This window comes from Zea mays, chromosome 9 (genome assembly GCF_902167145.1).
Source record: "Zea mays cultivar B73 chromosome 9, Zm-B73-REFERENCE-NAM-5.0, whole genome shotgun sequence".
In the NCBI taxonomy this organism is placed as follows: Eukaryota; Viridiplantae; Streptophyta; class Magnoliopsida; order Poales; family Poaceae; genus Zea; species Zea mays.
In genome coordinates this window covers 142866252-142892622 of record NC_050104.1, presented here as the reverse complement: position 1 = coordinate 142892622, position 26371 = coordinate 142866252, and the positions used below count along the sequence as shown (strand labels likewise).

The following is a 26371-nucleotide window of genomic DNA, read 5'->3' as shown; positions in this document are numbered from 1 at the left end:
GCTTTTAAGAAAGCAATAACAGAGGTAGCTACATAGAGCACACCCCACAGCGTTGAACTGGGATAACCAGTTAACCAGGGAAGCTCCACACATGACACCCATGACCATCAAAAAAAAAACAGACCCTCCACTAAGAACTGAGACTTCAAATCACCAGCTTAATATCTATGACCTGACAAAGTTCAACTAACAAAGTTCTGAAATCAGCCGCCAGATCGCAGCTAGTACACACCATAAAGCTTCACGTAAAGCATCACTGATAAAACTAACCTAACAGATCTAAAAACAGGCCAATCACTAAAAGAAAAAACCTCATACGGCATCCATTACAGCGACAGCTTCCACGACTGGGACAAAATTTTGCATCCACGGCTTCCAGGATCAAAGCAGTTTTTTCGATGTAATTTAACAGTATTCAGACCAAACAGAAAAGAAAGGGTATTTTCCACTTCAAATCACTCCAATGTCGCTGCAATTTTCCTCAACCGAGTGCTGTTCCCGTAACCAATTCTTCATTGAGTCCAGAATATCTTCCAACATCGCTTGATCCTTTGTCTTGAGTAGCACGCTCCAGCTCTGCAAGAAAGACATGATCTCATATATGATCGTTGTCGAACTGTTAGGAAATTTTTTCGTAATCGCCATCTTATTTCTGTTGCACCAAAGGGACCAAACCAGCCCGGCAACAATAAAAAGATGAAAAGTGCAGGCAGCCTGGGATGTTCCCACTCCCCAATTACTAAACATACTAGCAACAGATCTGGGCACAAGATCCCAACCAGCAAAATTTTTCAATCTTCCCCACACAAGTTTCGAGAGGACACAGTGAATAAAGATGTGATCAACTGTCTCTTTGTCCCCACACAGAGAGCACAGCGTACTACCCTTCCACCCTTTTTTTTCTAGCACTGCGGCCGCTTGGATTTTCCCATTGTAAATTTGCCATAAAAAAATCTTGATCTTCAACGGCACCTTGCAATACCAAATTTTTTTGTAAACAGGAGATTTGACACCACCATCGGTCCTAAATCTGTAAAGGGATTTTGTAGTGAATCTGCTAGAGTTGTCGAGAGCCCAAAACACTAAGTCACTCCCATGAGAGGTATTATGCTCCCTAAGCTCAGTATGAAGCTCTTCCCATAAGCAACAATCAGAATCATTAAGGGGCCTCACCAGATCTATATTCCACTCTCCTCTCTCATAGCATTCAGACACAGGAACATCCTTGTCTCTGCATATGTCAAAAAATCTAGGATACTTGAGTTTAATGGGCACCTTTCCCACCCAAATGTCTTTCCAAAACAGGGTCCCTTCCCCATTTTTTATCTTATTCATCGCACCCCATTGAAACAGATGCTTGACCTGATGAAGGCCTTGCCAAAATTGAGAAACTCCCTTGTTCTTAGAGAGAAAGAAATTATTCCTGTGCATGTATTTAGCTTGCAGCAGCTTGTACCATAACTCATCTGATCCTTGGCATAATTTCCATATCCATTTCACAATCAAGCATTCATTCATCATGAGAGTATTTGTGATTCCAAGACCGCCTTGGTCTTTAGGTCTGGTTAAACTATCCCATTTCGCCATGTGGTATTTTCTTGAATCTTCGGCCCCTTGCCAAAAAAATTAGCTCTGATCGAGCTCATTTTCTTGTGAATCTTGTTAGGCAGGAGGTAGAATCCCATAGTATAGATTGGAAGACTACTTAAACACGAATTAGTCAAAATGAGTCTTCCCCCAGAAGACAGGTGTTTACCTTTCCATGGGTCCAGCCTTTTTTCCATCTTTTCGACTATATGGTCAAACACAGATGGTTTCAGACGGCCATCCGAAATAGGAATGCCTAGGTATTTCATCGGCCAAGATCCAAGGGAACAGTTAAGCATATTTGCCATCCTTTCCCTTTCTTGTTGAACTGCCCCAAAGACAAAGACCTCGCTTTTGTGGAAGTTTATTTTTAAACCAGACATCCATTCGAAACAGTAAAGGATTAATTTCAGGTTTAAGATTGACCTATCAGACCCATCTATCATGATCACCGTATCATCTGCATATTGGATGTGGGAAATGCCACCAGGAACAAGGTCGCCCAAAACACCAGAAATGTGGCCCTTCTCAACCCCTTTATCTAATAGGGCACTTAATGCATCCGCTACCAGGTTGAATAACAGAGGCGAAAGAGGGTCACCCTGCCTAAGGCCTCTGAAAGTTTTAAAAAAATTGCTCCTCTCCCCATTAATGTTCACACAGACTTTTCTCCCTTTAACTGTCCTCATCACCATATCGATCCACCTATCTGGGAACTTTTTCGTTTTCATAACTTCCTCCAAAAAAACCCAGCTGACTTTGTCATAAGCTTTTTCAAAATCAATTTTTAATATCAAACCCTTTTTTTTCTTTGTCTTCAGCTCATGAATAATCTCATGTAAAATAACCACCCCCTCTAGGATATTCCTATCTTTAATGAAACCTGTCTGGCTGCCTCCAATAACCTCCTTGGCTACTAGAGACAACCTATTTGTCAGCACTTTGGTGAAGATTTTAAAATCCACATTTAACAGACAAATGGGCCGATACTGCCTAATATTACTTGCTTCTTTAATCTTGGGAATTAACGTGATAACCCCAAAATTAAGACGTTGGATATCCAACTTCCCTGCATAAAAGTCACTGAACATCATGATCAAATCCTCTTTAATAAGATTCCAGAACTTTTTGAAGAAAGAGGCACCAAAACCATTTGGGCCAGGGGCTGACTCATTGTGCATTTGATCAATAGCCTGTTTAATTTCACTAACCTCAAACGGCTTGGCCAGGGATTCCATTTCCTCTTTGCTGGTCATTGATCTGTCCCTCCAAAAGTCCTCACTCAGCTTCATATTACAGGGTGTGTTCGGACCAAATAGGATTTTGTAGAAGTTCACAATGTGGGCGATCAGTGCTTTCTGATCCATACAGACCCCCTTGTCTGTTTCCAAATAGGCAATTGTATTCTTCCTTCTCCTCCCATTAGCATATAGATGAAAAAATCTAGAATTAGAGTCCCCTTTAACAGTCCATTTTCTACCAGCCCTTTGCTGCCAGAACACCTCATCTAAATGATAAATATGCTCAAGCTTTTTCTCTATCGCGAGTCTTTTTGACCAGTTCTCCCATAGATTAACCTGATCCTCTATCAATATATCTATCTGATCTAGCTCCTGGATGAGATCATTTTTCTCTTTCTTTTTATACCCAAGCAGCCTCCTATGCCACCCTTTAAGGAACATCCTCAACGCTGTTAAGCTCCCATGCCACCCTTCAATTGAATAGATTCCCACAGGTCGTTTCCTTAACTTCTCGATCCATTTTTCTTTGACTAATTCTTCAAACCCAGGTTGCAAAAACCAGTTGTTTTCAAAGTAGAAATATCTTGGTTTGGGATGGATTTGATCCCTGGAGTCAATAATAATAGGGTTATGATCAGACCCCACCCTGGTCAGTCCATGGGCAGAGCAGGAGGGAAATTTCTCTTCCCACTCTGTCGAAACCAAAAACCTATCTAGCTTTACCAACACAGGGTTAATTTGTTTATTCGACCAAGTGAATTTGAGGCCACCCAGGGGAATCTCCCTCAAATTAAACTTCCTTATGAACTCATTGAAGCTATCCATCAGTTTATGATTGTAAAGAAGAGAATTCTTCTCGCTCACCTCCCTTATAAGATTGAAGTCTCCCCCAAGAATAACAGGAAGGATCTCTTTCCTACAGATGTCGGAGAGCTCAACTAGGAACTCCTTAGAGAACTGGTGGTTAGCAGGGCCATACACTGTAATCACACACCACCTAAAATTTGAAACTCTATCTCTGATCACGGCTTTGATAGCATAAGTGAAACACTCCCAGTCTTCCACCTCTAAGGAGTCTCCCTTGACTCCCATTAGAATGCCGCCAGAATGCCCTTTAGCCGGTAGCCATTTCCAGAGAAATTTGTTGTCTCCATCAAGAGATCTCAGCTCCTTGTTAGTGAAATCTTGTTTTATAGTTTCCTGAATCCCAATTATATCTATTTTTTCCTGAGATATATACCCCCTCAGTTGATTGATTCTCTCTTTGTTCCCCATACCTCTAATGTTCCAGCTAAGAAACCTCATTAATAATATTTGAAGGTTTTGTCGGTCTCCCTTTCCTCTTACCTTTTTGGGTTACGGGTACCACAGGTCCATCCTGGGCCCCCTCCCATTCACAATTCCTATCAGAGTTTGAAATTGCCTCCATGGCATACTCCTGAATTTCCTCTTCCGTTTGAGGAGCATTCCTATTGTTAATTTTTTCTACGTGTGCTTTATAGTTGGCTTCTGCAATAACTGCCCTCAACTTCTCCTCCTCTTTAAAAGCATCTATTTGATCCTCATAGTTATCTAACTCTATACCTATGTCTTTCAAAACCGCGGCTAAATTTTCATTGCGCTCCTGATTCAAAATAGTAAATGTGTTAGAGGATGAGGTACCTTGAGTGATGTCTTTCTCTAGAGCTCTCCTCGTGGCTTTCTCCAAGATTGGAATTCCATCCCTAGGAATCCTCGAGCTGGCTCTGGTAGCTCTCACTGGGCCTTTCGTTGTCGTTTTCTTCCTACCTCTTTTGTTGACTACCACATCCCATTTACTACCTTCCTCCTCAAAAGCAAGTGTTTCATCGCCACAATCTGCCATACAGATTTGTTGTTTTTCATTCCCCTCTCTACTTGTATGGTTTACCAGCTTGAACCTGTTAGCATTGCCCTCTGCGTTGTTTTGCTTGTCAACCTCAAGAGCAGCCTCCATATCCTCACCTCCAGGAAAGTCAAGAATGTCGCCATCTGAACCTCCAATCACTCCTCCAAAATGTGCGAGCTCCTTGGCTGTTTTTCCATTTTCCTCCTCCTGATCGACTATTTCAGACTGTTGACTGTCCAGGAGGACCATGGGATTAACCTCCAAGACATGTTCCTTCATTTTCTGTTTCAGAACCAACTGATCAGCGTGATCAAAAGAAATGTCTGCACCATCTGTCTGTTCTCCTAGCCCTTCATTAATGGTGTTGGAAAATCCTTCCATTGGGTGGACACCAGCAAGCAGACAATCATGGGTATCAACTTCCATGCATTCAGTGTTTTCTTCCTCATGAGAATCCCCATGGCTAGATTCCTGGTTTCTTTCTATTTCTTTCCCTTTCCTATCGAATTTTCCTCCTCCCCTCTTTCCATCTTTTCTGCCAGCTTTATCTCTATCCCTATTATGATCCTCCTCATCCGAATCCCCTTTGGTTATATAACCCCCAGCAGCTGTAGCTTTACGGTGCTTTCCTTCAACTAAAAACTTCAGTTCATAACCTGTTTTGTTAAAAAATACTTCCACCAACCCCCTGATGCGAGAAGGATCACGACACAGCACCTGAACTCTCACCGGGCCATCTTTGATCAGACTCAGCTCATCTACTGTCACAGGTTTACCAACTAAGCTAGCCACTTCCTTCACAATAATTTTCTCACGTGCTTTCTCTGGTATGTTGAAAATCTTAACCCAAACACTCTGTAATTCTGCTGAAGCTTTTGGATCCACACTGGTTTTTCCAATTTTAACTCTGAACCTATAGATAGGCATCTCCAGGCTATTGAGCTTAGCATAAGTCTCAAGGGATCCTTTATCTGGGAAGGAGGCAATGAAGTCAAACTTATCCACCCTTCTCACCCTGAATTCCCAATTTTCTTGCACTAAATTTTTTAGTTCCTCCTCTAATTTTTCCTCATTAGGTTCCCCCTCCAAAACATGGATAGAAGCCACCAGACCCGCCATCTGCTCTTTGTTTTCAGAAATATCAATACCAAAGAAACCCTGTTCTGGCATACCAAATCCAAACAACCTCAGTTTCCTCTGCATGTGGCACTCTGCAGCCATGTGCCCAAATCCCTTGCATTTGTAGCAAAGAGGTTCATTACTACACTCAGATTGGTGGTGTCCAGACTGAGTACAGCGAAAACATTTGATTTCTTTGCCCTGATCTTCCTGAAGACGAAAATCTTTTTCAAAGTGTGTCCCCAATCTGTTTTCTGTGATCAAACCACTGTCTCCAGAGAATTGGGCACCACGGAATTTTTCCTTTGTCTCAAACTGTCTACTTCCTTGACCATCAAATTCAGAGCGTCCCAAACCCCGTCGACCTCCAAAGCCTCCCCTGGCAGCAAAACCACGGCCTCCTTGACCCTTTTTCCAATTCCCAAAGTTACCCGCAGGTCTAATGTTTGGCATGGCACGTACCTGCTCTGCTGGGATCCTGTCAGTAGAATCTCCTGATCCCCTCTGAAGTTTAGCGCGCAGATCTTGTTCTCTGCAGGGATCCCCTTCCAGAAGGTCATCTTCCTCCATCCATTCATCTTGGCGCCGTTTCCAATTGCTCCCTCCATGATCCCTCCTCCAAGCCATTCTGCCTTCCCTCACTACTTGGGCATAGGAACGAGCCTCCAAGGATTGATGTCTAACCCTAGACACGGACTTGGCAGAGAGCCGAAGCCTACGCACTTCGTCCGGTCGAGCAGGGTAGCATGACTTAGTGTGGATTCCGCTTCTTGGAACCCAGCACCACGTGGGGTTGATGGGCCTCCAGGAGTGCCCAAACACTTGGGCCGATGACATGCCTTTTTTCGTCGGTAACCCGCTCATGGATTCCCGCTCCCAGACTTCCTCCTTTGTCCCTTCCATCATCGTCTCCCTGACCAAACTAGCATCTAGAAAATCCTCCATGGATTCCTTTGCAAGCTTGGGTGGAGCTCGCTTGTTAATCACCTCAGTCCCGCACCCATGCATGCTACTCCTTTCCATGTTATAAGTTGGGGAAAAACCACGCTCCTGGATACGTGAAACCTTGTTACCAACTCCCCCAATCCAATCAATAATAGGAAGATTCCCCAATTTATCCATTCTCTGATTCAGACGAGAAGAAATTCCAGTATCATTCCTACAAGATGTACCTCGCACCGTCGCCGTCCCACCGTCGAGCCGCCGAACGCGACCGTGACCTGCCGTTCAGGTAGAACGGCCACAACTGGCCGAACTCGAAGCGGTCGCCGCCGTAAAACGCCTTGGCTGGAGCGCTGCAGTCACCGCGCGTGGTTGATGGAGTCGTCACTGCCGCCGTGCCTCGGCCTCGCTCCTCGCGGCAGCCGGCGTGGAGAGTGGCCGCCCGTCGCACGAGTGCCCGCTGGGTCCTCCGAATCTTCACTCCTTCAGCCGGCGTAGCGATCTTTTTCGAAAACTCTCGAAGTTGGTTTCCTCATGATAATCATATTCACTTTCGCTTGATGAAACATCGGAAATCCCACTCCACGCAAGAAGCATGTTCTTTCTTTTTTCTTCTTGAATGACATATTCTTGCCTCCTCCATTTCTTTTCGTCAAAAATATATGCCAGGGGTACCCATATCTAGTTCAACAAAAAAGGACATGTGATTTTCCCAGCGCTTTGGGTCGGCAACCATACACGAGTCGAGCTTTCCAATGCTACCAATACAATGGAATTCATGAACGTCTTTCGTAAGGCCAGCTTTGTAGAACTCTGCCTAATTCTAATTCCCTATGAAAGTTGATTCTTCAGGAGAAGTGATTTTATAATTAAAAATTATCCTCTTTTCTTTTTAGCATAAGCACTCAAAACCACGATGGAAAATAGGATAAAAGTGGATATCCAAATTATTAGGACAAATTTAATATCTTTGAAATAGATACGTATGAAATTTTATTATGATATTTTCTTATGTTGCCGAGCACATTATTACATATAATAATAAACTTTTACATAAATTATTTTATGCATTATTTGCTCCTTACAACAAAAGGATGAAAAAATATTAGAATCTGTATTCGGATTTTATATCTATCATTTGAGAAGATATATAACAAATTTAAGTTTTTTTCTTTTATGAATCTTTGCAAGATGAATGTAAAAAACAAGAATACAAATTTATATGGCAGATTCTATATCATATTTATTTGCAATAAAAAAGATAAAAAATTGATATTGGAATAAGTATATGCTTTCATCCCTTAGAAATTCACTTCACAGAACTATAAATTACTTTTTTCAAAATCTAGTGTCTTAGTTTTTTTTAATAAAAAACACGTCACAAAACTAGAAAAAAATATCTTTCTCTATTTAACTTTTTATAGAACTACTGCGACTTCTGAATAAAAACTTTTTTAGGTGGCACTTTTTTATGATTGAATACAGAATCAGCTTTGCCAGCTCTAGCAAAGAGGCCAGAGAATCTACTATTTGTTACACGCGGCAATGCAGATCTGCTCTCGGAGGGAAAATCTGGCAACCGGTCTGTCTCTGTCAAATTAACGAGCCTCCAATAGCTCAAGGTACTCGCGAAATGAGCACAATGGTGGGAAATAGTGCCTTGTTGCAGATGAGCGCGAGCCCGAGCGTGACACCACTTGATGCCACGAGTTCCATCGTCCTATTGTGGGACTTTCATTGCTACGAGCTCTATATATAAAAAAAGGTTTGTTCATATCATAATAACTAAAACAATGATGTACCAAAACTTTTGCTGCTACGCTCATACTCAGACAATATTGACAAAACATATATCCTTACCTAATTGCCTCATTCTTGATAGACCCACGCAAGAATAGAAGAGCAGACAAAATAAAGATCAATCAATCATAACAAGGATATAGTATTTTTGGACAAAATATATAGCAAGTTTTGTGTAGCAGTTTTAAACATGCCAAATACAGTGCAAATGCATAGCAAGTCATTGGAAAGGATAGGAAACAAAGCCGAGAGTAACATAGAAAATAAAATGGAGTCAAGTTTCTAAAAAGTTTCGCACAAATATACATATTTCTAAAAAAATTCTTCACACGTTCGACATGACGTCCTCTAGATGCCACCTCTCTCAGCACTTTCCTGAAACCAGCAGACATTCGTAAGGAATAAATCAAAATTTTAATAGCACTTTGTTTATTTACAATAGAAATCTCAGTGCACAGCATCAATGTATTCAAAAATAAGAATACAAGCTCAAATAAGGAGAAGATAAAATGGAGTCAAGTCAACACATTCATATTTATCAATTTTTCACGGACGACAGAATTGAAAGTTTGAACAGAAGTTAAATTACTAAGATTTTAGTGATCTCCACAATATGGGATATAGAGATCAATAGAGAACAGCATAATGCATGATGCAGACCTAATGCTCAAAGTACCAACAAATGTCAAAGAAGCACAACAACAGAGCTCCATCAAAATCACAAGGTAAGTAGAATGCAACTGTGTAGCATTTTTGTTAACAGAAAGTGTATCCAAAAAGGGAGGACAGTGCATAAACTCTCTAGCCTGTGAATAGGTGCAAAAACTCCATTCAGACCAAGAAAGATCATCAATAACACAATGGTGAAGGTGCTAGGTTAGGTTTAGGTAACTTGAAAGTGTGTGTCCCTAGACCCCAAGCCCTCTTCTTCTGACAGATATCTGTATCTTTCTCCAAGGCCTAATGGCCGGAAAGATCCATGAAACTCATGTGGCATGATAAAGAAATTTTGAGGTTACTGACTGACAGTCAGTCTTGGCTGCCTGTGACAGTTTCCTTGCATGCAATGCAATTATGTTAACCTGATCAAGCAAGCAACCAATGGTCCTTTGAAAAGGTACCCCATCAGACTTTTGGTTGCAGTTACAAGCAACTGTTCTTTGAAAAGGTACCCTTGGACTAAAAGGTAGCTGAGGTTACTGACTTACAATCAGTCTTGGCTGCCTGTGACAGTTTCCTTGCATGCAATGCAATTATGTTAACCTGATCAAGCAAGCAACCAATGGTCCTTTGAAAAGGTACCCCCATCAGACTTTTGGTTGCAGTTACAAGCAACTGTCCTTTGAAAACGTAGCCAGCAAAGCACTGCAACGTTTGTTTGCTGGGTACAAGTCCCTAGATGTAAAAGGCACAGTTTCAGATAAATCTGAACTCGGCTGGCTATGTTGCCAAGCAAATAACCTATTGTCAACATGAATGAAGAACAACCGAAATTTTTTAGTAGTGAACCCATCTTAAAGTTAAACGCTATGCCTTCGTCGACATCTTACTCTCGGACTTTGTCAACGAAGAACCCATCCTAACCGTCGTGCTAAAGCATCATTTGGAGTCAATGGACAACTCATGCATATGGCTGCATTGCTGAACGATGAATTGGTTGATGAAAAACGGAGGTTGAAACACGTGTTACAGTAACTTTTCAGCATCAGCATATGGCAGCAAGCTTAAGTTAACAAACAGAGACCCTGGCTCCTTTTCACGCCATGAGACTTCAAGGCTATTAACCATAAAATAGCCAGCAATCAAAACGTTGCCCACATAGTATACCATATAGATAATAAATGCTAACATAAAGGAAAATGCTTCTTACATATTTGTTGAACTCAAGGCACAAGTCAAACCGGAGATGTACACCATATGCCCAACTCCTACTCTACCTAATGACCTGCAGATTAAAAGACATTCATATACTGTTATAGAATTCAGGTGCATGATGGACTAACAGAGGAGCACCATTGGTATCCCTACCAACCGGTTAGGCTCCACATCTGGTGGTAAGAGTAATCTTTACTAATCTAGCAAAGCACTGCAGCGTCGGCAGGGGACAAGGCACAAGAGTCAAATGTACCAACCGACATTATTATTATAGTTAAAAAGGCAGGGCCACTGTTTATCCTGGCAGAATCTTGAACGACAATTCAATGTGATGGATCGAAGACAGTTGTAAGCTTAGAGTGACTACAAAATACACTCTCTCCCGTCCAAAGAAGAAGAATATTTTTCTGTAGATTTAATCAGATGTAAAACAGTTTGGATCAACACAATTACATCTTCAGTTGTTAGCTATGATGACTGTTTAAGTTGTCATTCCTAATCTTCAGTTTTATCCTTTAAAACTATGTTTTTCTAAGGCAGTTGTTTATGCATCGACCTGCGGTATAGACCAGTGTTGGGAAAATGGCCGAACGAATATGGTCATATCATCTCTAAAGGGCTGGGAAGAAAGTGGAGGTACCAAGGTACAACAGGATCATTTGTGTCGGCATCAGCACTATCATCTTCATCATCTCCACCTCTGAAAAGATTTCTAGCAGTTTGCTTGGCGGGGGATTTGCGAGTCCTGCACGTAAGTTGTTTTCAGGACATATATTTAGTATCTCACACAATATGGGATTAAGAGAAAACAATCCTTCATGACATTCATTATATACCTTAGCAACTTCAAGCACAATACGACCAAGATTCGAATGCTTCCTGACATAATGTCGAACCTCATGTGCTCCATCAAAGTATGAGTTGTTCGTTAACCCAGTAATCTGCCAAGGTAACATGAGTACACATAAAAAATTAGTAAACCAGATTTTTTAAAGTTGGCTAAGAAAATCAGCGGCAGGCAGATGTTTACTATAGTTCTGCTATGAAAAAGAGAACTATTATTTTCTGCCAGTATAATTCTATAAAGTGCAAATTGAAACCAAAGGCTAAACTGTAAGCAACATACTTTTTTGCATAAACAAAATTGTAATGGCATGTCACGTTTGTTGTCATAATTAAATAAAATCTTACTCACACATTAATGAATCCATAGATTAATTAGTATATCAAACAAAAATGTAGGAGTAGAGCAATAAGATTTTAGGTTAAAAACCTTAACACTACCTGAGCTATGAGGCCTTCAGGAAGCAAGGAACTCTGCTAGAGTAAGAAGCTGATAAATATCAGATGGAAAGTGCAGGAAAAGATCAGCCAGGAGAGAAAACGCGAAAATAATATTTGAGTCGTATTCAACCCCTCTTAACATGGATGAACACTTGATAACACTTGCATGAACACTTGATAGCAGACAAAAACAGACATAAAACATAGAAGTAGCATGATGATTATCTAGATTTGGTTTTGACTGACCGTGTTGGTTTCCTTGTGGTATGCTCCTTCTCCAATGCTCCAGGACCAAGTTACCCATGTGCCCCCGCCAGCCCTATTTCCCTGCTTTGGCTATTCATGTTGTTGGCACTTACTGGCCTCCTCGAGCGGCAGTACACTCGGGTTGCACATCAACTGCTGCTGCGCCGTTTGGTACCTGTGGCGAGCTCCGTCAGGTGCTCCGTCAGGAGCTCTGCCAGTATAATTCTATAAAGTGCAAATTGAAACCAAAGGCTAAACTATAAGCAACTTACTTTTTTGCATAAACGAAATTGTAATGGCATGTCACGTTTGCTGTCATAATTAAATAAAATCTTATTCACACATTAATGAATCCGTAGATTAATTAGTATACATGCAAACAGGGTTCATCCTTTCTCATGCAGATATAGTAGAGTAAGTTAGTAACGTGCTGTCACACAAACCATATTTGACTTGCCTCCTCTTGTATTCCAATTTAACACTACAACCATCAATTTGACAAATATCAGGGCCTTCTGTAATTGGCTCAAGCAGGAATTTCCTTCTGCAATTGATAACAGGAGTTCAACAACATGACAGATGAATACATATAATAGTATAAAATAACAGATGAACACCATAGTGACACAAATCATTCTCACATAATTAGCACGAGTGTAGTACAAATAAAGCGAGAAAATTCAGATAGAAATAACAAGCTGATAACCAGGTCCAAATCAAAGTCACTGATCAATTAAACACAGAAGAGATAACAAGCCTTCATATATGCCTTCAGATCGTTGGCAATCTATAAATGGTATGCCATCAGAAGAGCTAACTTATTTGTCTACAAAATGAAATTGGCGATGGAGACCTTTGGATTGCATAACCCCATGGCCTATGGGTCCTTGGAGTGGTTGAGCCTGAGATCATCGACGAGCGCAAACACCACATCCCCCGGGAACAGATCCTTGGGTCACAAGTCCCTCTCGGTGCCGGTGGGGGAGGAGCGGCTACCGGCCAACAGCGACACCAGCCTGCTGTGGTGCTCCAGCCCGTCTAGCCTCTCATTCGACTGCTCCACATCTGCGGCACTGCCCATGACAGCTACTGCTGCTCCGACCTCCTCCTCATCGACGCTGTGGGCGCCGGCGTACCACACCGGTCTAGGGACGTGGCGTGGGTGACCATCCGCGTGGCGTGACGCCGGCCGCGGCGCCGCTGGGACAACGTGACATCAGGCGTTGTGCCACGGTCTTCCTGACACGGATGAAGGGGAAGACGGTGATGTTCGTGGGCGACTCGCTGGGGCGCAACCAGTGGGAGTCGCTCGTCTGCCTGCTGCACGCCGCCGCGCTGCAGTCGCCGACGCAGCTCGTCTCCGTGGACCCTTTGTACACGTACAAGTTCCTGGTATGTCATGTAAACACATGTACCAGCTAGGCTGCTTGGCCGAAGAGATTGGGCCTAATCTAATCTAATCTAAATACGTTGGTTGATCGACCAGGAGTACCAGGTGACGGTATCCTTCTACCGCGCGCCGTACCTGGTGGACATCGACGTGGTCCAGGGGAAGCAGGTGCTGATGCTGGACGACATCTACGAGAACGCCGAGTCATGGCGCGACGCCGACGTGCTCTCCTTCAACTCCGGCCTCTGGTGGACGCACACCGGCTCGATGCAGGGGTAGAGTAGAACTGCACACACCTATTCGTGGCAATCCTCTCTGGTCTGCAGTGAGAGTGTGCTTGGTGGTCGGTGGATGCAGGTGGGACTACATGGGCGAGTCTGGGCGATACTACGAGGACATGGACCGCACGGTGGCGTTCCAGCGCGGCGCATGGAGCACGGAGCACTGGCAGTAGTCTTCCTGGGAGAGCGTCGCAGCCTCTACATAGATCCACGCGAGCATCGCGGCCTCGCCTTCCATGGAGAGCGTGGGCGAGGATCGAGAGCGAGGGCGGCGATCTGGGTTGAGGTAGCGGGGATTGCAGGAGAGAGGAGAGTGGATCACGTTCTAAGGAGCCGGGGTGGTGATACGGGGCAGAGTCCGTGGGGATTGTGGGAGAGAGGAGAGTGGATCTGGGGCGCGGACGCGGGGAATCGAGAATCACGGGGGGAGGACGCGCCTTCCATGGAGACCGGGAGGAGATTGGGTTGTCGCGGACGCGCAATCCATGGAGATAGTTGGGACCGGTACCCAATCCACGCGAACAGGGGCGACGATCTGGGGCGAGTAGAGAGCGGAGCATGGGCGGCGGGGATTGCGGGGTGAGGAGAGAGCTGGGGCGGCGATCTAGGGCGAGGAGGAAGACGCGTCGCGGGGGAGGGAGCTTGTCGCGGGGAAGGAGCTTGGTGCGCGGGCTCGCGGGCGGGATACCCGACGGCGAGATTGGTGCGCGGGCGAGCTCGGGGGGGCTGGCGCATGCCGGAGGAAGACGCGCGCGGGGGTGGGGCGACGGGGGCATGGCGATGCTGTGGACGCCCTCGTACCACTCTTAAGGTGTAGTAGAGATGAAGTGCCTCCTTGCAACAAAAAAAAGTACCTCCTACCGGCGGTCGCCGTCAACGAGGCGCCAGTGCCGCCCAGAAACTTGCACGTACCACGTACCCAAGCGGCCAGGGCAGATCTCCATTTCTTTATCGCGGTTTGTTTACTCCGGCCGGCCACTTGCCGGACCAAACCGCGGCGCTGGTACATGACGACAGCAGAAAACTAAAAAAAAGATCTGTACAGCCAGTGGACCCGAGATTTCCGAGCTGAGGCTTGAGAGAGATCTTTCCCGCTGATTTTGATGCTTTCCGTGCCACCCTTGCCCGCCAGGTGTGCCTACTCGCGTGCGCCGCATCAGTGCGACCCCAAAGCACAACGAGCAGCAGCAGGGGCGCCTAATCCTCGCCACGACGCCTCCTGCTCGAATCAGCCGTCAGGCATGAGCACGTAGCGCCTTCCTTTTTGTTTGCCTTTTTTTTTTGGGCTGCCGGCAACTCAGAAGAGACAACGGCTCGGCCGCTCGGGGCGGCGGTTCCGCGTCTTCTTCCAGCTGTCTCATTTTTTATCCTTAAGTCCGGGCACCCGGCTGGATGGTGCAAGAGAAACCGGCACCACCGCCTACCCAGTTATCCACCAAAGGAAGACTGAAGACGTGAGCAACTCAATCGAACAAGCACGGCGTTAGATGCAAATGGCAGCGTTGTCGATGCAACAAAACTGCACACGGATAGATATTGGCAACTGATACTCCACGCGTAAAAGTACCAGGAGCGCGCTCGTGGGGGTGAAAACACCACTGGAATATTAACATAATAATGTTCCATTTAAAATCAAAACCAACATCAAAACTTTAGCCGATGAAGGAAATGTTTACATGAATGCGAGCACCTTCTGAGACCAATGATCCTTTTAGATAACAAAAAACAACAAAGCTTTTTAATGATGTGATGATGACAATTAAACCGAAAATGGTGGCCCACCACAAAAATGGAAGTATGCAACTATTTGCCATCACGTATTCGTGGGCCCAAGGATAGTGCCTAAATGGATCAAAGGCACTGTAACGAGCACCAAGCATTGGGCCACGGTCGGAAGATGCTTAAAACTCCCTGCACGACCAATAGACCTGGAAACATTGAAGCCACATCCTATCTCAAAATTCCAGTACCCAAAGGAGGTATGCACTTGCCTATGATTCCTGTCAATTCCCTAGACATACAAGAAAGCATAACAGAAGTTAGTGAAGGCTATTTGGTAATGCAAGTCAACATGGCTAGAGGTTTAATATCAAGGTTTCATCTTTGGTCATATGATGCAATGCAGGTCAACATGGCCAGAGGTTTATACTACATTTGTATTTTGATCTAGATGAGGATTGAACAGCCTACCCAAGATTTCTCCCAGCCTAGGGACAACCAAACTATAAACTGGGCATGAAAGGGTCAAATGACAATAGTTCCATAAAGAAGAAACAATGTGTGACCCCAATCACCTAAAGCAACTTAATCACAGACTGGCCCATCTAGGATTGAAAAAGCTAGAGTTTGGTTTTGGGATTCTCTTGTAATGTACTAGGTGATTAATCTTGGGTGTTTCACATTTCACGGTTCCCTTTTACCTCATTCGCAATTCCACTTGATGCAGCACAATTCACTAACACTACAGATAAAACCCACCAACTCAACACTAATTAGAAGCCATAATATTGCCTAGGTCAACACATTTGATGGACAGAGGAGTCATGAACTCTTAGATATATATAAGAACTTAAAGTGCAATATTCTGTTTTAACTTAATTCTTCCCCTAAAGCTACAAGCCACTTCACACAGACGAACATGGTTGAGAATTGTTATATTTCATGTGCCTGAAATTTGGGCAGGCAACAATCTTATACAACCAAATAGTACAATTAAAAGGAAAGCTCACAAGAAAAGGGCAGACCCACTGCCAGAGGCTTTCATACGGGTGGAGTTTGGGGAAGCAATAAACCGAGACAAGTCTCCCCCCACAAATGTGAAGAGACTGCTTTGAACCCGCGACCTAGTGACTCAGTGAGACAGCTCTCACCACTGCACCGGGACAACTGACAATTCACAATTTTTTTCTATAGTCAAACAATAATAAAATTGCCTATTGCCCGAACAACAACAAAAAATCAGGCACCTGAAATGTACACAAAAACTTACAGTATCTACACTCGCAACTATTCTCTGCTAGTATGGTTACCCATAATTGTCAAGGCATAGGTGCAACAATGGGACTCGAGAAGCTCTCAGTACTCACTGCCCTGAGCATCCCAATCTCCAATTCTACCAGTGGGTGTATTTACTGAATTGTTTTTCTGACTTTCTGCAAATCTTTTTACACCTAAAAACAATGGAAAATTTATTGATGTTTCATTATTTTTCTTACAAGCTGATCACATGAGTTAAGCCTGTAAACAGACCTGATTACTTAGAATAAACAAAAGGTGACTATTAGTTTGCAACAGTAAAACAGGTGAAGTTGCAAACCTGCAGAATTGGACAGTAGTTACTCCGAGGAATAGGTAAACATTATTACCGCCTCGTGGTTGTTGTAGGGTACAACTGAACCCAAGCAAATTCCTCTTTGTAGCTAACAGTTTGGTCACATGACCCTTGACATGTGTAGACAACAATTGTTGCCCAATCAAGCGAGTCTGGTTGATTTCCAACACCAAAGAAATAAAGCAATTGTGGCATTACCTGGAAAACATAACATATATGTAAGTAAAACCTTTGGCTCCTAAACTTTAAAATTTTTACTACTGGATTAGTATATGTATGAAAAAATTGGAGTCTTGATCCTTCTAGTGGATATACTTCGTTCCAAAATCGAGGTCGTTTTAATTTAGTCCTAAGTAAAACTTTGACTAAGCTTATAGAAAAATGAAGATATCTACTAATGTTAGCATAAAAGTACTTTCATTAAATATATTGTTAATGTCTTGATGGTGTATTTATTTGGTATATGACAGCGCCCGAAGAAAGTCAAACCTCCGGATACTGGCAATACGCCTTCCGAAGATCCCAAAAGCAGAAGCAAAAGGAACCCTGAAGTGGGCCTATCTGACACCAGCCTTGTACTCCTCGCCTCGCACGCTGGGAGGCCATGCCCATCTCCGGTTAAGTTCGGGGCCCTTAGGACAAGGGATAAGATCCTAGGGCTATCCTCGCCCCTAGGGCTCTCCCAGCCTACGACGCCCCTAGGCCACGGGACCGGGTCACATGCCCTCTTGATCTCCAAGGCCTTCCAGGCTGAGGGGCAAGATTCTGAGGCCTTTTCGATCTCTAAGGCCCCTGTAAGTTGGGGACCAAGCCCCCTGCTTGGCCAAGTCCGAGAGCCCCCACACGCTAGAACCTAAAGCTAGATCTCCTAGATATCCCTCAAGGCACCTCCAAGGCAGAATGGTCATGCATGATACAGCCCCGATGCCACGTCCACTTCTACTCGGGATGGCCACGTAGAGCAAGAGGGTCAAGATAAGGCTTTTGTCTATCACATTAAATGCGATGGCCGATGGACGACATTACAATCAAGGAAGCGCATTGTCGCCATGACAAGACCGCTAGTGTACCCGAGGCATTGTGGGGGGTGTGTCGCCGTCCTTATAGACACGCCTGAACATGTTGGCGTGCCTACGAGCACTATAAAGTACAAACAACTATAATGTTTGCCAACTACGACGTACTCAACAACGTGGACTCCAGTACATGCCACTACAACGAGACATATTTGCCAGTGCAGCAAGGTATGCTCGACACTGTGGCACGCCAAAGGCATCCACTGCGTATGGCTCCATGACTACAATAATATAGGAGTAGTTGAACCTATGTTGCACAGGGCCCATTGTTCGACAACCGTGTAACTCTCCCCTCCCTTGTGCTATAAAAGGGAGGAGAGCAACATAAAAAAGGCTCTAGAGGCTATGAGAACTAGAACTCTCACCATAATCAAAATGAAAGAGAGAACTAGACAATCATCTGGCTCAGTTGATATTTAAGTGTGTATCCTTCTTCGCCTCCGCATTCAATCAATCCAACGAACACAAAGAGAACGTAGGGTATTACGCATCAGCGGCCCGAACCTTTGTAGGTCACCCATGTGCTAGTAGCCATAGTGGTACCCCGAATCCAATAAGCCTCTTGCCTACGCCCTCACTCTATCCCTAAATCAACAATCTTCTCAGTGCCCACGCTACCCTGATATCATTATGCAACAATAAAGGCTCTAAGTCCCAAGCAAGTTGGGATAGGCTAGAGTTGAAACTCAACATAAACCACAACTCAAGGCTCAGGCACATGGTAGTTGTTTTCCAGACACTCCTATTCAAGGGTAAACCTTTGGGTATATTTCATTCTTTTAGGTCTCCTTTTACTGCCTCTTTCCATGTCAACTTTAGTCTTCCCTTGCCTCTCTTCCCATTGCTATCACACCTTAAAACACTATGCACTAGTGTCTCTATAGGTCTATGTTGGACATATGCAAACCATCTCAACCGGTGTTGGACAAGCTTTTCTTTAATTGGTGCTACCCCTAGCCCAACACATATATCATGTTCCGAACTTGATTCGTTCTTGAATGGCCATTATTTATTTGGTATAGTAGATGTTAATATAATTTTCTATAAATTTGGTTAAAGTTAGAGAAGTTTGAAAGGCAAAACTAAAACTGCCTATGTTTTTGAATGGAGGTACCAACTACTAAAATGAAAGATGGACTGTGGTCATAAACTAGAAATTTGACCAACCTGAAATTCATAGCATAATGGACCTCTACAGTAGCTACATGATGGGATATCAGCATCTGACGGGCACCCGAAAGATAAGGCCCATAGAGGTTTAGCATTTGGTTCTCGACAATACCTGCATAATACACATGTTATGTTTAGCATTTAGTTCTCAACAGTACCTGCATAATACACATGTTATGCACAATATTGGCAACATTTCTTTTTTTAAAGTAAGTATGCAATGCAAGTAATAAATTCAATAATGACAGGGTCATTTCCCCAAAAATACAAGGCAAAATGTAGATGGATTCACTATAAACATGGTACAGATAGAGAGAAATTACACAGGCAATGAAATATCACCTCAACACTTGATTTGGTGCTCTTGAGACCCGTTCTTGAAAAGACGCCCAGCATTTGTTGTCAGCATCAGCCTACCCAGACAGCAGTAAATAAACAAAATGACTGATGCACAAGCAAAAGCCAGCGGAGATTATTCTAAAGAGAATGAAGAAAGAGAATGGGAACAAAACCTCGAAATGGTCCATCCACGACTGCATCATAGCATCAAGTTTCCCATGTCTTTGCATCACCAATGACTTCGAGTTGTTTTCATCACCACTATCAGAATCAAAAGTACCTTCGTAGTCTATTTTTATCTCAAATTCTGGCCAAGAAATGCTAGCAGGAACTGAAAGTAGACAAAAATGTCAGCACAACACAATTCAAATGTTAAGAGCATAAATAGCTTTAGTAATCCATAGATAATCACCTATTCCTACAGCTGGCAGAACTGAATTTGAAGCAGCAGAACTTATTATCTGGAGGCAATCATTTTTATGACCAGTTCGCCAATGCAGTGCCTGAGAAACAGCAATCAAGAGCCATCAATCTAAAATATAAGCTCGTATCAGCTGTCAGAAACGAATTGATGGACACTAAAGTTTGGCATACATACCTGATGTTTCTCAGAACAGTACCTTGCTTTCTTGCAGCTACTACATATTTTATCACCTTTCCAGGTACCACACCAGTGGCATACAGGAGCTGGCAACAAATAGTTATGCATTTGAAAGAATTTAGTAACATTAAGTGTTTGACAGCCAAGGGACAAGTAAAACTCATTTACCAACAACTAGTAGACAGATTGCAGGATTATAGGCACCGAAACAGTAATTTGACACACAAGAAAGTTTTAAGACAGCAATTGACGTATATTTATGCTAAGTTTACATACTTCCGAATAAACTTCTCTTGAATAAAATTTGCATGTGCCATAGGTCCCTAGACACTCCAAACATAAATAAACAGAAATGTTCCCAAATGAGAAAACAAGGTAGTAGTTGACATGGAGAAAATGTTGCACACTGACAGAAACTACTAATGTAATAAATGACAATGTCAAGAAATCAGGAGAAGCAGAAGTCAGTATCAAACATTTACAATTTCACATATTTATACAACATCTAGTGCAGGATATATATTGTTAACTGTCACTCAACAGAAGACAACACTACCTCCTGGACAGAGTGGTTTGTCAGAGCCATCATGCTTTGGAGGTTGAGCTGAGTAGAAGGCATTATTCCGTGGCAATTGGCACCGGAAAATCTTCACGCTGGAAAACAATCCACTACAAACCATCAAAATCAGAAGATATCTGAACAAAACCATTACAGATACAGGACTTTCATCACCTTCTACATGGATTCCCGTACTTGTGCTTCCATTGTTCATGTTGATCTCGAAGCAAGCATGCCATGGATGGGCACATGAACATGAACAGCGTTCGGTGGAAGGCTGCTACATTATCTTCAATTGGTGCATAAATCTAAACACAACCAAGCCTAACTGTGACCAAGTCGATATCCAAACAATAAGCAGTCGAGTGTGGCAACTTCATTGCACACAAAGAAAACACCTGGAGGACGAACTGCAGAGGCTCGCCACAGAAACCACAGTAGCTGGACTTTCCCGACGGCAAGTTCACCGGGTCTAGCCACGCCTGAACAAAACCACACAGCCCTGGTATCAACACGCGAAACTGTACCACGGCAAGACAATTAACTACTGGAATTTAAGACGGGTTAGCGCGCGTACCGGGATGCCACCGGCCTTGCTGGGGAACAAGTGGCGGAGGAGGAGGCCTGGGTGCTTCGGTTTGCTAAGGACACCAAGAGTCACTTCGGCTTCTTCCTCCTCATCGTCGTCGTCCTCATAATCCGCTTCAGCGGTGGAGAGGCCTGCTTGAGGGGGCTGGTGCGGGATCTCGGTCTCGTCGTCATCGTCGTCCAGGGAGGTGATACGAAGGCTGCTAAGCTTCTTGGTGCTGGTCTCCATTCCCGGCGGCGGCGAGGGGGTCGGCGGGAGTGCTATGGCGACAAAACGGTAGCTGCCTCGCTGGTTTGGTGAAAAAAACCCTAACCTCACCTTTGAGCTACAAAATGAAACCGATCGGGCCAACATGGGGCGACCGAGCCTGAACGGCAAACGGCTCGCGAGGGTGACTCGAGCATGGTTTGACACTTTGGTGCGTTTATCAAATATATAACGTAAATAACAACGATAATAATTTATATTTAAATATAAATAATAGAATTGAATAGGAGGTATCAATTTTTAGGTGTTGTTTAGTTCGGCGGTGGTAACGATAATGTTAAAGAAACTGGTAGACGATGAGACGTGTTGACAGAAAGTAAACTTTGTTTGATTCATTGAGCGTGTAGTACGGAACAGAATAGGGTTTCTGAAAGAGGGGTAACGAGATCCTATAGAGTCATATCCACTCCCATTGTGACATATTACGGGTTGTCTCAACCAAACGGAAAGCAACGACATTAGATAGTAGTGTGAATGGTTACTAGCCTAAAAACTGCAGACCAAACAACACTCTAGTGTAATAATTGATTATGACTGGACTTAAACAAATATAGTTTAACGTTATCAGTTCTCATTATATTACAAATATGTGAATTTGACTATGCGACTCTCACCATCGTTGCACGAATGGGTACCGTCGCTACCGCATTCCTCCACAAAACCCTTACTAGAGCATCTCCAAGAGCTCCCGAGAAGTCTCCCCCTAAATCAAGTTTTTTGGGAAAAACACAAAAACGTGTCTTCAACAGTTCCCCTAAAGTGCTCCTAAATTTTTCGTAGCCCTTAAAACTCCCTCATTTGTAGCTACAAATGAGAGGTTTCTTGGGCTCCCCAGAAACAATATGTTGCTTTAAAGGATGTGTTGGAGAAAGGATTAAAATTTATCTCCACTAATTTTTAGATGTCCCTTAAAATTTATTTTTATGAGTCAATTTATGGGGAGCTATTGGAGACGCTCTTAGAGCAACTTTAAAAGAATGTGTAAACTAACTCCAAACAGATATTAGTAAAGAATAGTGGTTTATCTTACTCTAATAGCTCTCTTATTTTTACCCAAAAAATTTGCGTCTCGCATCCACAACCTCCTCTCCCTCGTATTTATTTAGTTACCATTATTATTTATTCATCAATTCATAAGTTACATGTATTATTTATTCATCAATGCACTATGCTGCTTGCTGAAATGTTTATTTAGTTACATGTGCACGTTGTTTTTGCCAAGGTTCTTGGTAGGATCCATCCTCTATATATGCTTTTTTTGCTTGTATATGCAATCTATCCAGCAAAGTTCCACCATTTAATTTTATATACATGCAGCTTGTACTTGATTATGTCAGATGGAAATATGTTAGCAACAGCAGCTGGCCAGTTGAGGACCTTTGACACTTCCAGCAACAAAAAGATTAAAAAATTATCTGGACATTTCAGTGAGTATCTCTTGCTTTCTCTTACCTATTGGTGTTCCTCTTTTAGGACTACTATTTATAGATATGTACCCTCTTTATCTAAGTACCCATTTTTTTTATTGCATGCAACCATTAAAACTTCATAGGTTTCTGTGAGGAGCATGGGTTTTTTTTTCCAATGATAGCCAGTATGTTCTGTCATCTGGAGTTGGGAAGCGCTATATTGCCATTTGGAAGCTGGACAGCGGGAAAACCCAGAGCTCAAACTGTATCCTGTCGATGGAGCAGCCAGCAATATTTTTGGACTGTAAATGTTCAGACGAAGGAGAAGTACACATTTTGGCTATTTCTAAGATTGGTGCCTGCTATTTCTGGTCTGCAAACGATGTGGATGACCTGCGTAATAAGAAGCCGACCAAGATCATATTAGCTGAGTCATCTGTGTCAACAGTTCATCAGGCATTCTCCATATTTGCCGCAAAACTTCAAGGAGTGGATGGACCTAATTCTGCCCATGTCCTACTGGCTTATGGGTCTGTAGCGAAACCATCTTTTGATAAACTTTTGGTTTGTTATGGTACGGATATTAATTTGGGCATTTCTCAAGATGGAGTTCTCTTGCCAAATACTCAAAGCACCATGACAAATAAAGGCCAATCTGTGAAAAAACAAGGTATAGTGAGAATGTCCATTGGTTATGTTGAAATTTTTATCTTGCTTCTGCACTTCACCTTCTCTTTGGGAGTTACACAAATGATAACACCTAAAAAAATTGTGTGATTATAAAATTGTGGAGCATGGATGCACCTTCTGAGTTTTCGTAGCTATTCTTGGGATAAATCTTGTTTTTTTTCCTTGTAGAAACTGTCACTGCTCTAGACCGAGCCAATGCTGAAGATGCTGTCCTTCCTCTTCCAAAGCTCCATACACAAGAAAATAAAAGGAAACATGGTGTAAGAAAACCCAGTGGTGATGTCAAGCCTGAGGTTCATAGTGACCTCACCAGTCACCGCTACAAGATCTATTCATAAAAGAGGTAAATGACATATTGGTGTTTTTTCCTTTTTCTGTACAACATAGTATGGAAACAAAGCAGTCTAGGTATGTTTAACTTACATAAGCAATTGTTTTCCAATCACAGATACATACTGTTGGTTGTTATTCACTAGCATTTTACTTTTGGTTTCACTTAATTTTACATGTTTAGTTGGTTGGTTTATGAGAGAATTATTTCCTTGGCCCTGAAAAAGTCCAGCTTACTTTTTTGACCCTTTTATTATTGTACTCATTTGGCCCAAAAGCTATCTTTAGTTACTTATATGGTCTTTCCGTTAGTTTTAAGACTTGACAGTGTTCAGTCAAAGGTGAAATTGCGGTTTTGCTGCTGAGTGAAAAACGAATCAGTGCAAAATTTAGTTTGTCTGTGTTTAATTTTGAGGAATATTCCACATGGTTTGAAGGGCCATGTTCAATGACAACCTTAAACCATGTGAAATATTCTTCAAAATTAAGCACCGACAAACGAACTCTTCACTGATTCATTTTTCCCTCGGGGGCAAAATCGTCATGTCACCCTTGACATAACACCATTAAGTCCCAAAAGTGACTGAAGGGCCATGTAAGTAACTAAAGATAGTTTTTATGCCAAATAGGTAAGTTCAAAAATAAAAGGGTATAAAAAGTAAGCCGATTTTTTTCAGGGCTAAGGAAATAATTCTCTACTTATTTCTCAGTGTGTGGCTGTATATTAAACATTTCCATAACTATATTTACCCATTTGTTTGTTTAGTTTCTGTGCAAAGAATCGAAGATGACAGCATATGTATCGAGGATATGATGAGGGAGTGTGGCATCATTGACACTAGAGTAGATGATAGCATGAAGGGCCATCCTGGCATTCCCTCTGATATTTTTGTCCGATCTGTTTGGTGATGGCTGCATAAAAGTCGATGCTAATTTACCCAGTAAGAAGGTTTGTGGAATTGAATTCCATTTCCATATTCAATCGTATAATCAATTTGCATGTCTATTGTACACTATTTTCATGATGTTCCGTTCTTTCGACAGATGCGAGGTCATTTAAGATCATTGAAACCTGGAGATGCTTGCAAACTTCTTGAGAATTTAGTATCTGCATGGACAACAAGGTGCTCAAAGACTCAATTTACATGTCTGTTCTCCAGGGCTTTCTCATGCATCGTGTAATTATGTATTGTCTTGTTTGTTGATGTCTCCACAGATCTGGTAGCACAGAAGTTGTATTGCGCTGGTTATATTGTCTGTGTTAGTCATTCATGGCTGTTTTATTCCCTCTGAGAAATCAACAGAAGCAAATTTATTTTCCTTCTGATGTAATTGTTCACCAATAATAAGGCATTCACAGATGTGCAGAAAAAAACTTATTATTCCTTCGTTTGCAGACGTGTGCAGAAAGATACAAAGCTACTGAAGCTTTCTGGTCGGCTTCGGTTAATAATGGCTCAGGTTTCCCCTCCGTATCCAGCACTGAATCATTGAAAGATAACCCATAAACTCTAATGTTTCAGTTAATGAGGAAAATAAACGATCATGAGTTCATTTGAATTCCGTCAGGCCGACAAGGCTTCTAGTAACATGTCATGTCTGAGCCGACATCAGAGGAGACGCGGGATGCTGCTTTCAAGTCTGACGAAGAGGAGGATGAAGACGTTGATGAAACAGCGTTTGGTCAAGATTCAGATTCGTCGCAAAATAGTGATGACGGTGGTGATGATGCTAAGTAGTCTCCTGCTGGTATTCATCATTACGGTAATGTGTTTTTTAATTAAATTATCAAGCATGATTTTTTTAGAGTTTGTATACTAGGCAACGCTGAAAGGTTGCACAGAGTTTTGACAGGGTCTGGTTGCATTCTGATGACACTTTGAAGTTTCTTCGCCTTTACCTCCTTTCCCTGTACGACGGCAATTGGTTAGTCTGACGGGTTGAAAGTTACCTACGTAGGGACTAGGGAGTACAAAATGATGGGTATGCATGGGTCGACAGCAACAGCGCGCGCGCGCGCCGCTTTCAGAAACGAGCAGGCACAGATAACGCATTCGGCATTCAGCTGGTGCGGTGAGACGTTTCCGTGGACCATGGAGTGCCAGGCCCAAAAATGGCCTTTCACCACACAACTAGAGCGCTGCTCGACCGGCGACGCATGCATTGGCGTCGCGTGATATGCTGCTCCGGGTTCGGGCCTGCCCTCTTGTGGTCGTACCGGATTCGAGCCCTCCTCCGCGACTAGAGATGTCAATGGGGACCCGATACTCGCTAACCCGTGGGGAATTCCTCTATTAGGGTACGGGTATGGGACAAAAATTGTACCCATGGGTATGGATATGGAACAAAATCTCCACCCATTGGGTAAACGGGTATGG

At 43.0% G+C, this 26371-nt stretch overlaps 4 protein-coding genes and 1 pseudogene across 28 annotated transcripts; 1 reads left to right on the top strand and 4 right to left on the bottom strand.

Moving 5' to 3' along the window:
• Positions 1-112: 112 nt before the first annotated feature.
• Positions 113-7706, bottom strand: LOC103639247 (uncharacterized). Its single transcript, XM_020544310.3, has 2 exons — positions 4491-7706; positions 113-576 (listed from the first exon to the last, which is right to left on the bottom strand). Exons 1-2 carry the CDS (start codon positions 6934-6936, stop codon positions 482-484), a joined length of 2541 nt encoding a protein of 846 aa, XP_020399899.1. The 5' UTR covers positions 6937-7706; the 3' UTR covers positions 113-481.
• A 959-nt stretch (positions 7707-8665) lies between these two features.
• Positions 8666-14674, bottom strand: LOC114108586 (uncharacterized). Of its 23 annotated transcripts, XM_035962422.1 has the most exons (10): positions 13487-14408; positions 12815-13330; positions 12419-12505; positions 12234-12273; positions 11962-12136; positions 11716-11764; positions 11268-11372; positions 11072-11176; positions 10427-10501; positions 8666-8931 (listed from the first exon to the last, which is right to left on the bottom strand). In XM_035962422.1, the coding sequence occupies exons 7-10, from the start codon at positions 11339-11341 to the stop codon at positions 8679-8681; spliced, it is 507 nt and encodes a 168-aa protein (XP_035818315.1). In that variant the 5' UTR covers positions 11342-11372; positions 11716-11764; positions 11962-12136; positions 12234-12273; positions 12419-12505; positions 12815-13330; positions 13487-14408; the 3' UTR covers positions 8666-8678. The 23 variants fall into 23 exon arrangements, with proteins under 23 accessions (XP_035818315.1, XP_035818311.1, XP_035818314.1 ...); XM_035962418.1 differs by lacking the exon at positions 12234-12273 and having other exon boundaries at positions 12405-12505; positions 13487-14435; XM_035962421.1 differs by lacking the exon at positions 12234-12273 and having other exon boundaries at positions 13487-14429.
• On the bottom strand, positions 12234-14390 carry LOC100383861 (uncharacterized). Its single transcript, NM_001176491.2, has one exon. The coding sequence runs from the start codon at positions 14190-14192 to the stop codon at positions 13584-13586; it is 609 nt and encodes a 202-aa protein (NP_001169962.1). The 5' UTR covers positions 14193-14390; the 3' UTR covers positions 12234-13583.
• A 541-nt stretch (positions 14675-15215) lies between the features above and the next one.
• LOC103639246 (programmed cell death protein 2-like) lies at positions 15216-21655 on the bottom strand. 3 transcript variants are annotated; one of them, XM_020543826.3, is made up of 11 exons: positions 21286-21647; positions 21107-21190; positions 20883-21016; positions 20706-20818; positions 20147-20235; positions 19961-20051; positions 19722-19879; positions 19552-19622; positions 19207-19321; positions 16949-17161; positions 15216-15643 (listed from the first exon to the last, which is right to left on the bottom strand). In XM_020543826.3, exons 1-10 carry the CDS (start codon positions 21523-21525, stop codon positions 16994-16996), a joined length of 1263 nt encoding a protein of 420 aa, XP_020399415.1. In that variant the 5' UTR covers positions 21526-21647; the 3' UTR covers positions 15216-15643; positions 16949-16993. The 3 variants fall into 3 exon arrangements, with proteins under 3 accessions (XP_020399415.1, XP_020399414.2, NP_001288523.1); NM_001301594.1 differs by having other exon boundaries at positions 15241-15643; positions 20706-20803; positions 21286-21565; XM_020543825.3 differs by lacking the exon at positions 16949-17161 and having other exon boundaries at positions 20706-20803; positions 21286-21655.
• A 1239-nt stretch (positions 21656-22894) lies between these two features.
• On the top strand, positions 22895-25320 carry LOC103639245 (uncharacterized; annotated as a pseudogene).
• The last annotated feature ends 1051 nt before the right edge of the window (positions 25321-26371 follow it).

What these genes read in the sequence shown, in the direction of transcription:
- LOC103639247 (XM_020544310.3), bottom strand. Translation starts at nt 6,936, where the DNA reads ATGGATAAATTGGGGAATCTTCCTATTATTGATTGGATTGGGGGAGTT. An exon ending in AGAGAAAGACATCACTCAAG is followed by an intron (nt 577 to 4,490) that starts GTACCTCATCCT and finishes TCTTTCTTGCAG; the next exon opens with AGCTGGAGCGTGCTACTCAA.
- LOC114108586 (XM_035962411.1), bottom strand. Translation starts at nt 11,341, where the DNA reads ATGGAGCACATGAGGTTCGACATTATGTCAGGAAGCATTCGAATCTTG. An exon ending in AATGATCCTGTTGTACCTTG is followed by an intron (nt 10,502 to 11,071) that starts GTACCTCCACTT and finishes TTTAATCTGCAG; the next exon opens with GTCATTAGGTAGAGTAGGAG. An exon ending in GCCTTGAGTTCAACAAATAT is followed by an intron (nt 8,932 to 10,426) that starts GTAAGAAGCATT and finishes TGCTGGTTTCAG; the next exon opens with GAAAGTGCTGAGAGAGGTGG.
- LOC100383861 (NM_001176491.2), bottom strand. Translation starts at nt 14,192, where the DNA reads ATGCTCCGCTCTCTACTCGCCCCAGATCGTCGCCCCTGTTCGCGTGGA.
- LOC103639246 (XM_020543825.3), bottom strand. Translation starts at nt 21,651, where the DNA reads ATGTTGGCCCGATCGGTTTCATTTTGTAGCTCAAAGGTGAGGTTAGGG. An exon ending in GCAAGGCCGGTGGCATCCCG is followed by an intron (nt 21,191 to 21,285) that starts GTACGCGCGCTA and finishes GGTTTTGTTCAG; the next exon opens with GCGTGGCTAGACCCGGTGAA. An exon ending in CTCTGCAGTTCGTCCTCCAG is followed by an intron (nt 21,017 to 21,106) that starts GTGTTTTCTTTG and finishes GGTTGTGTTTAG; the next exon opens with ATTTATGCACCAATTGAAGA.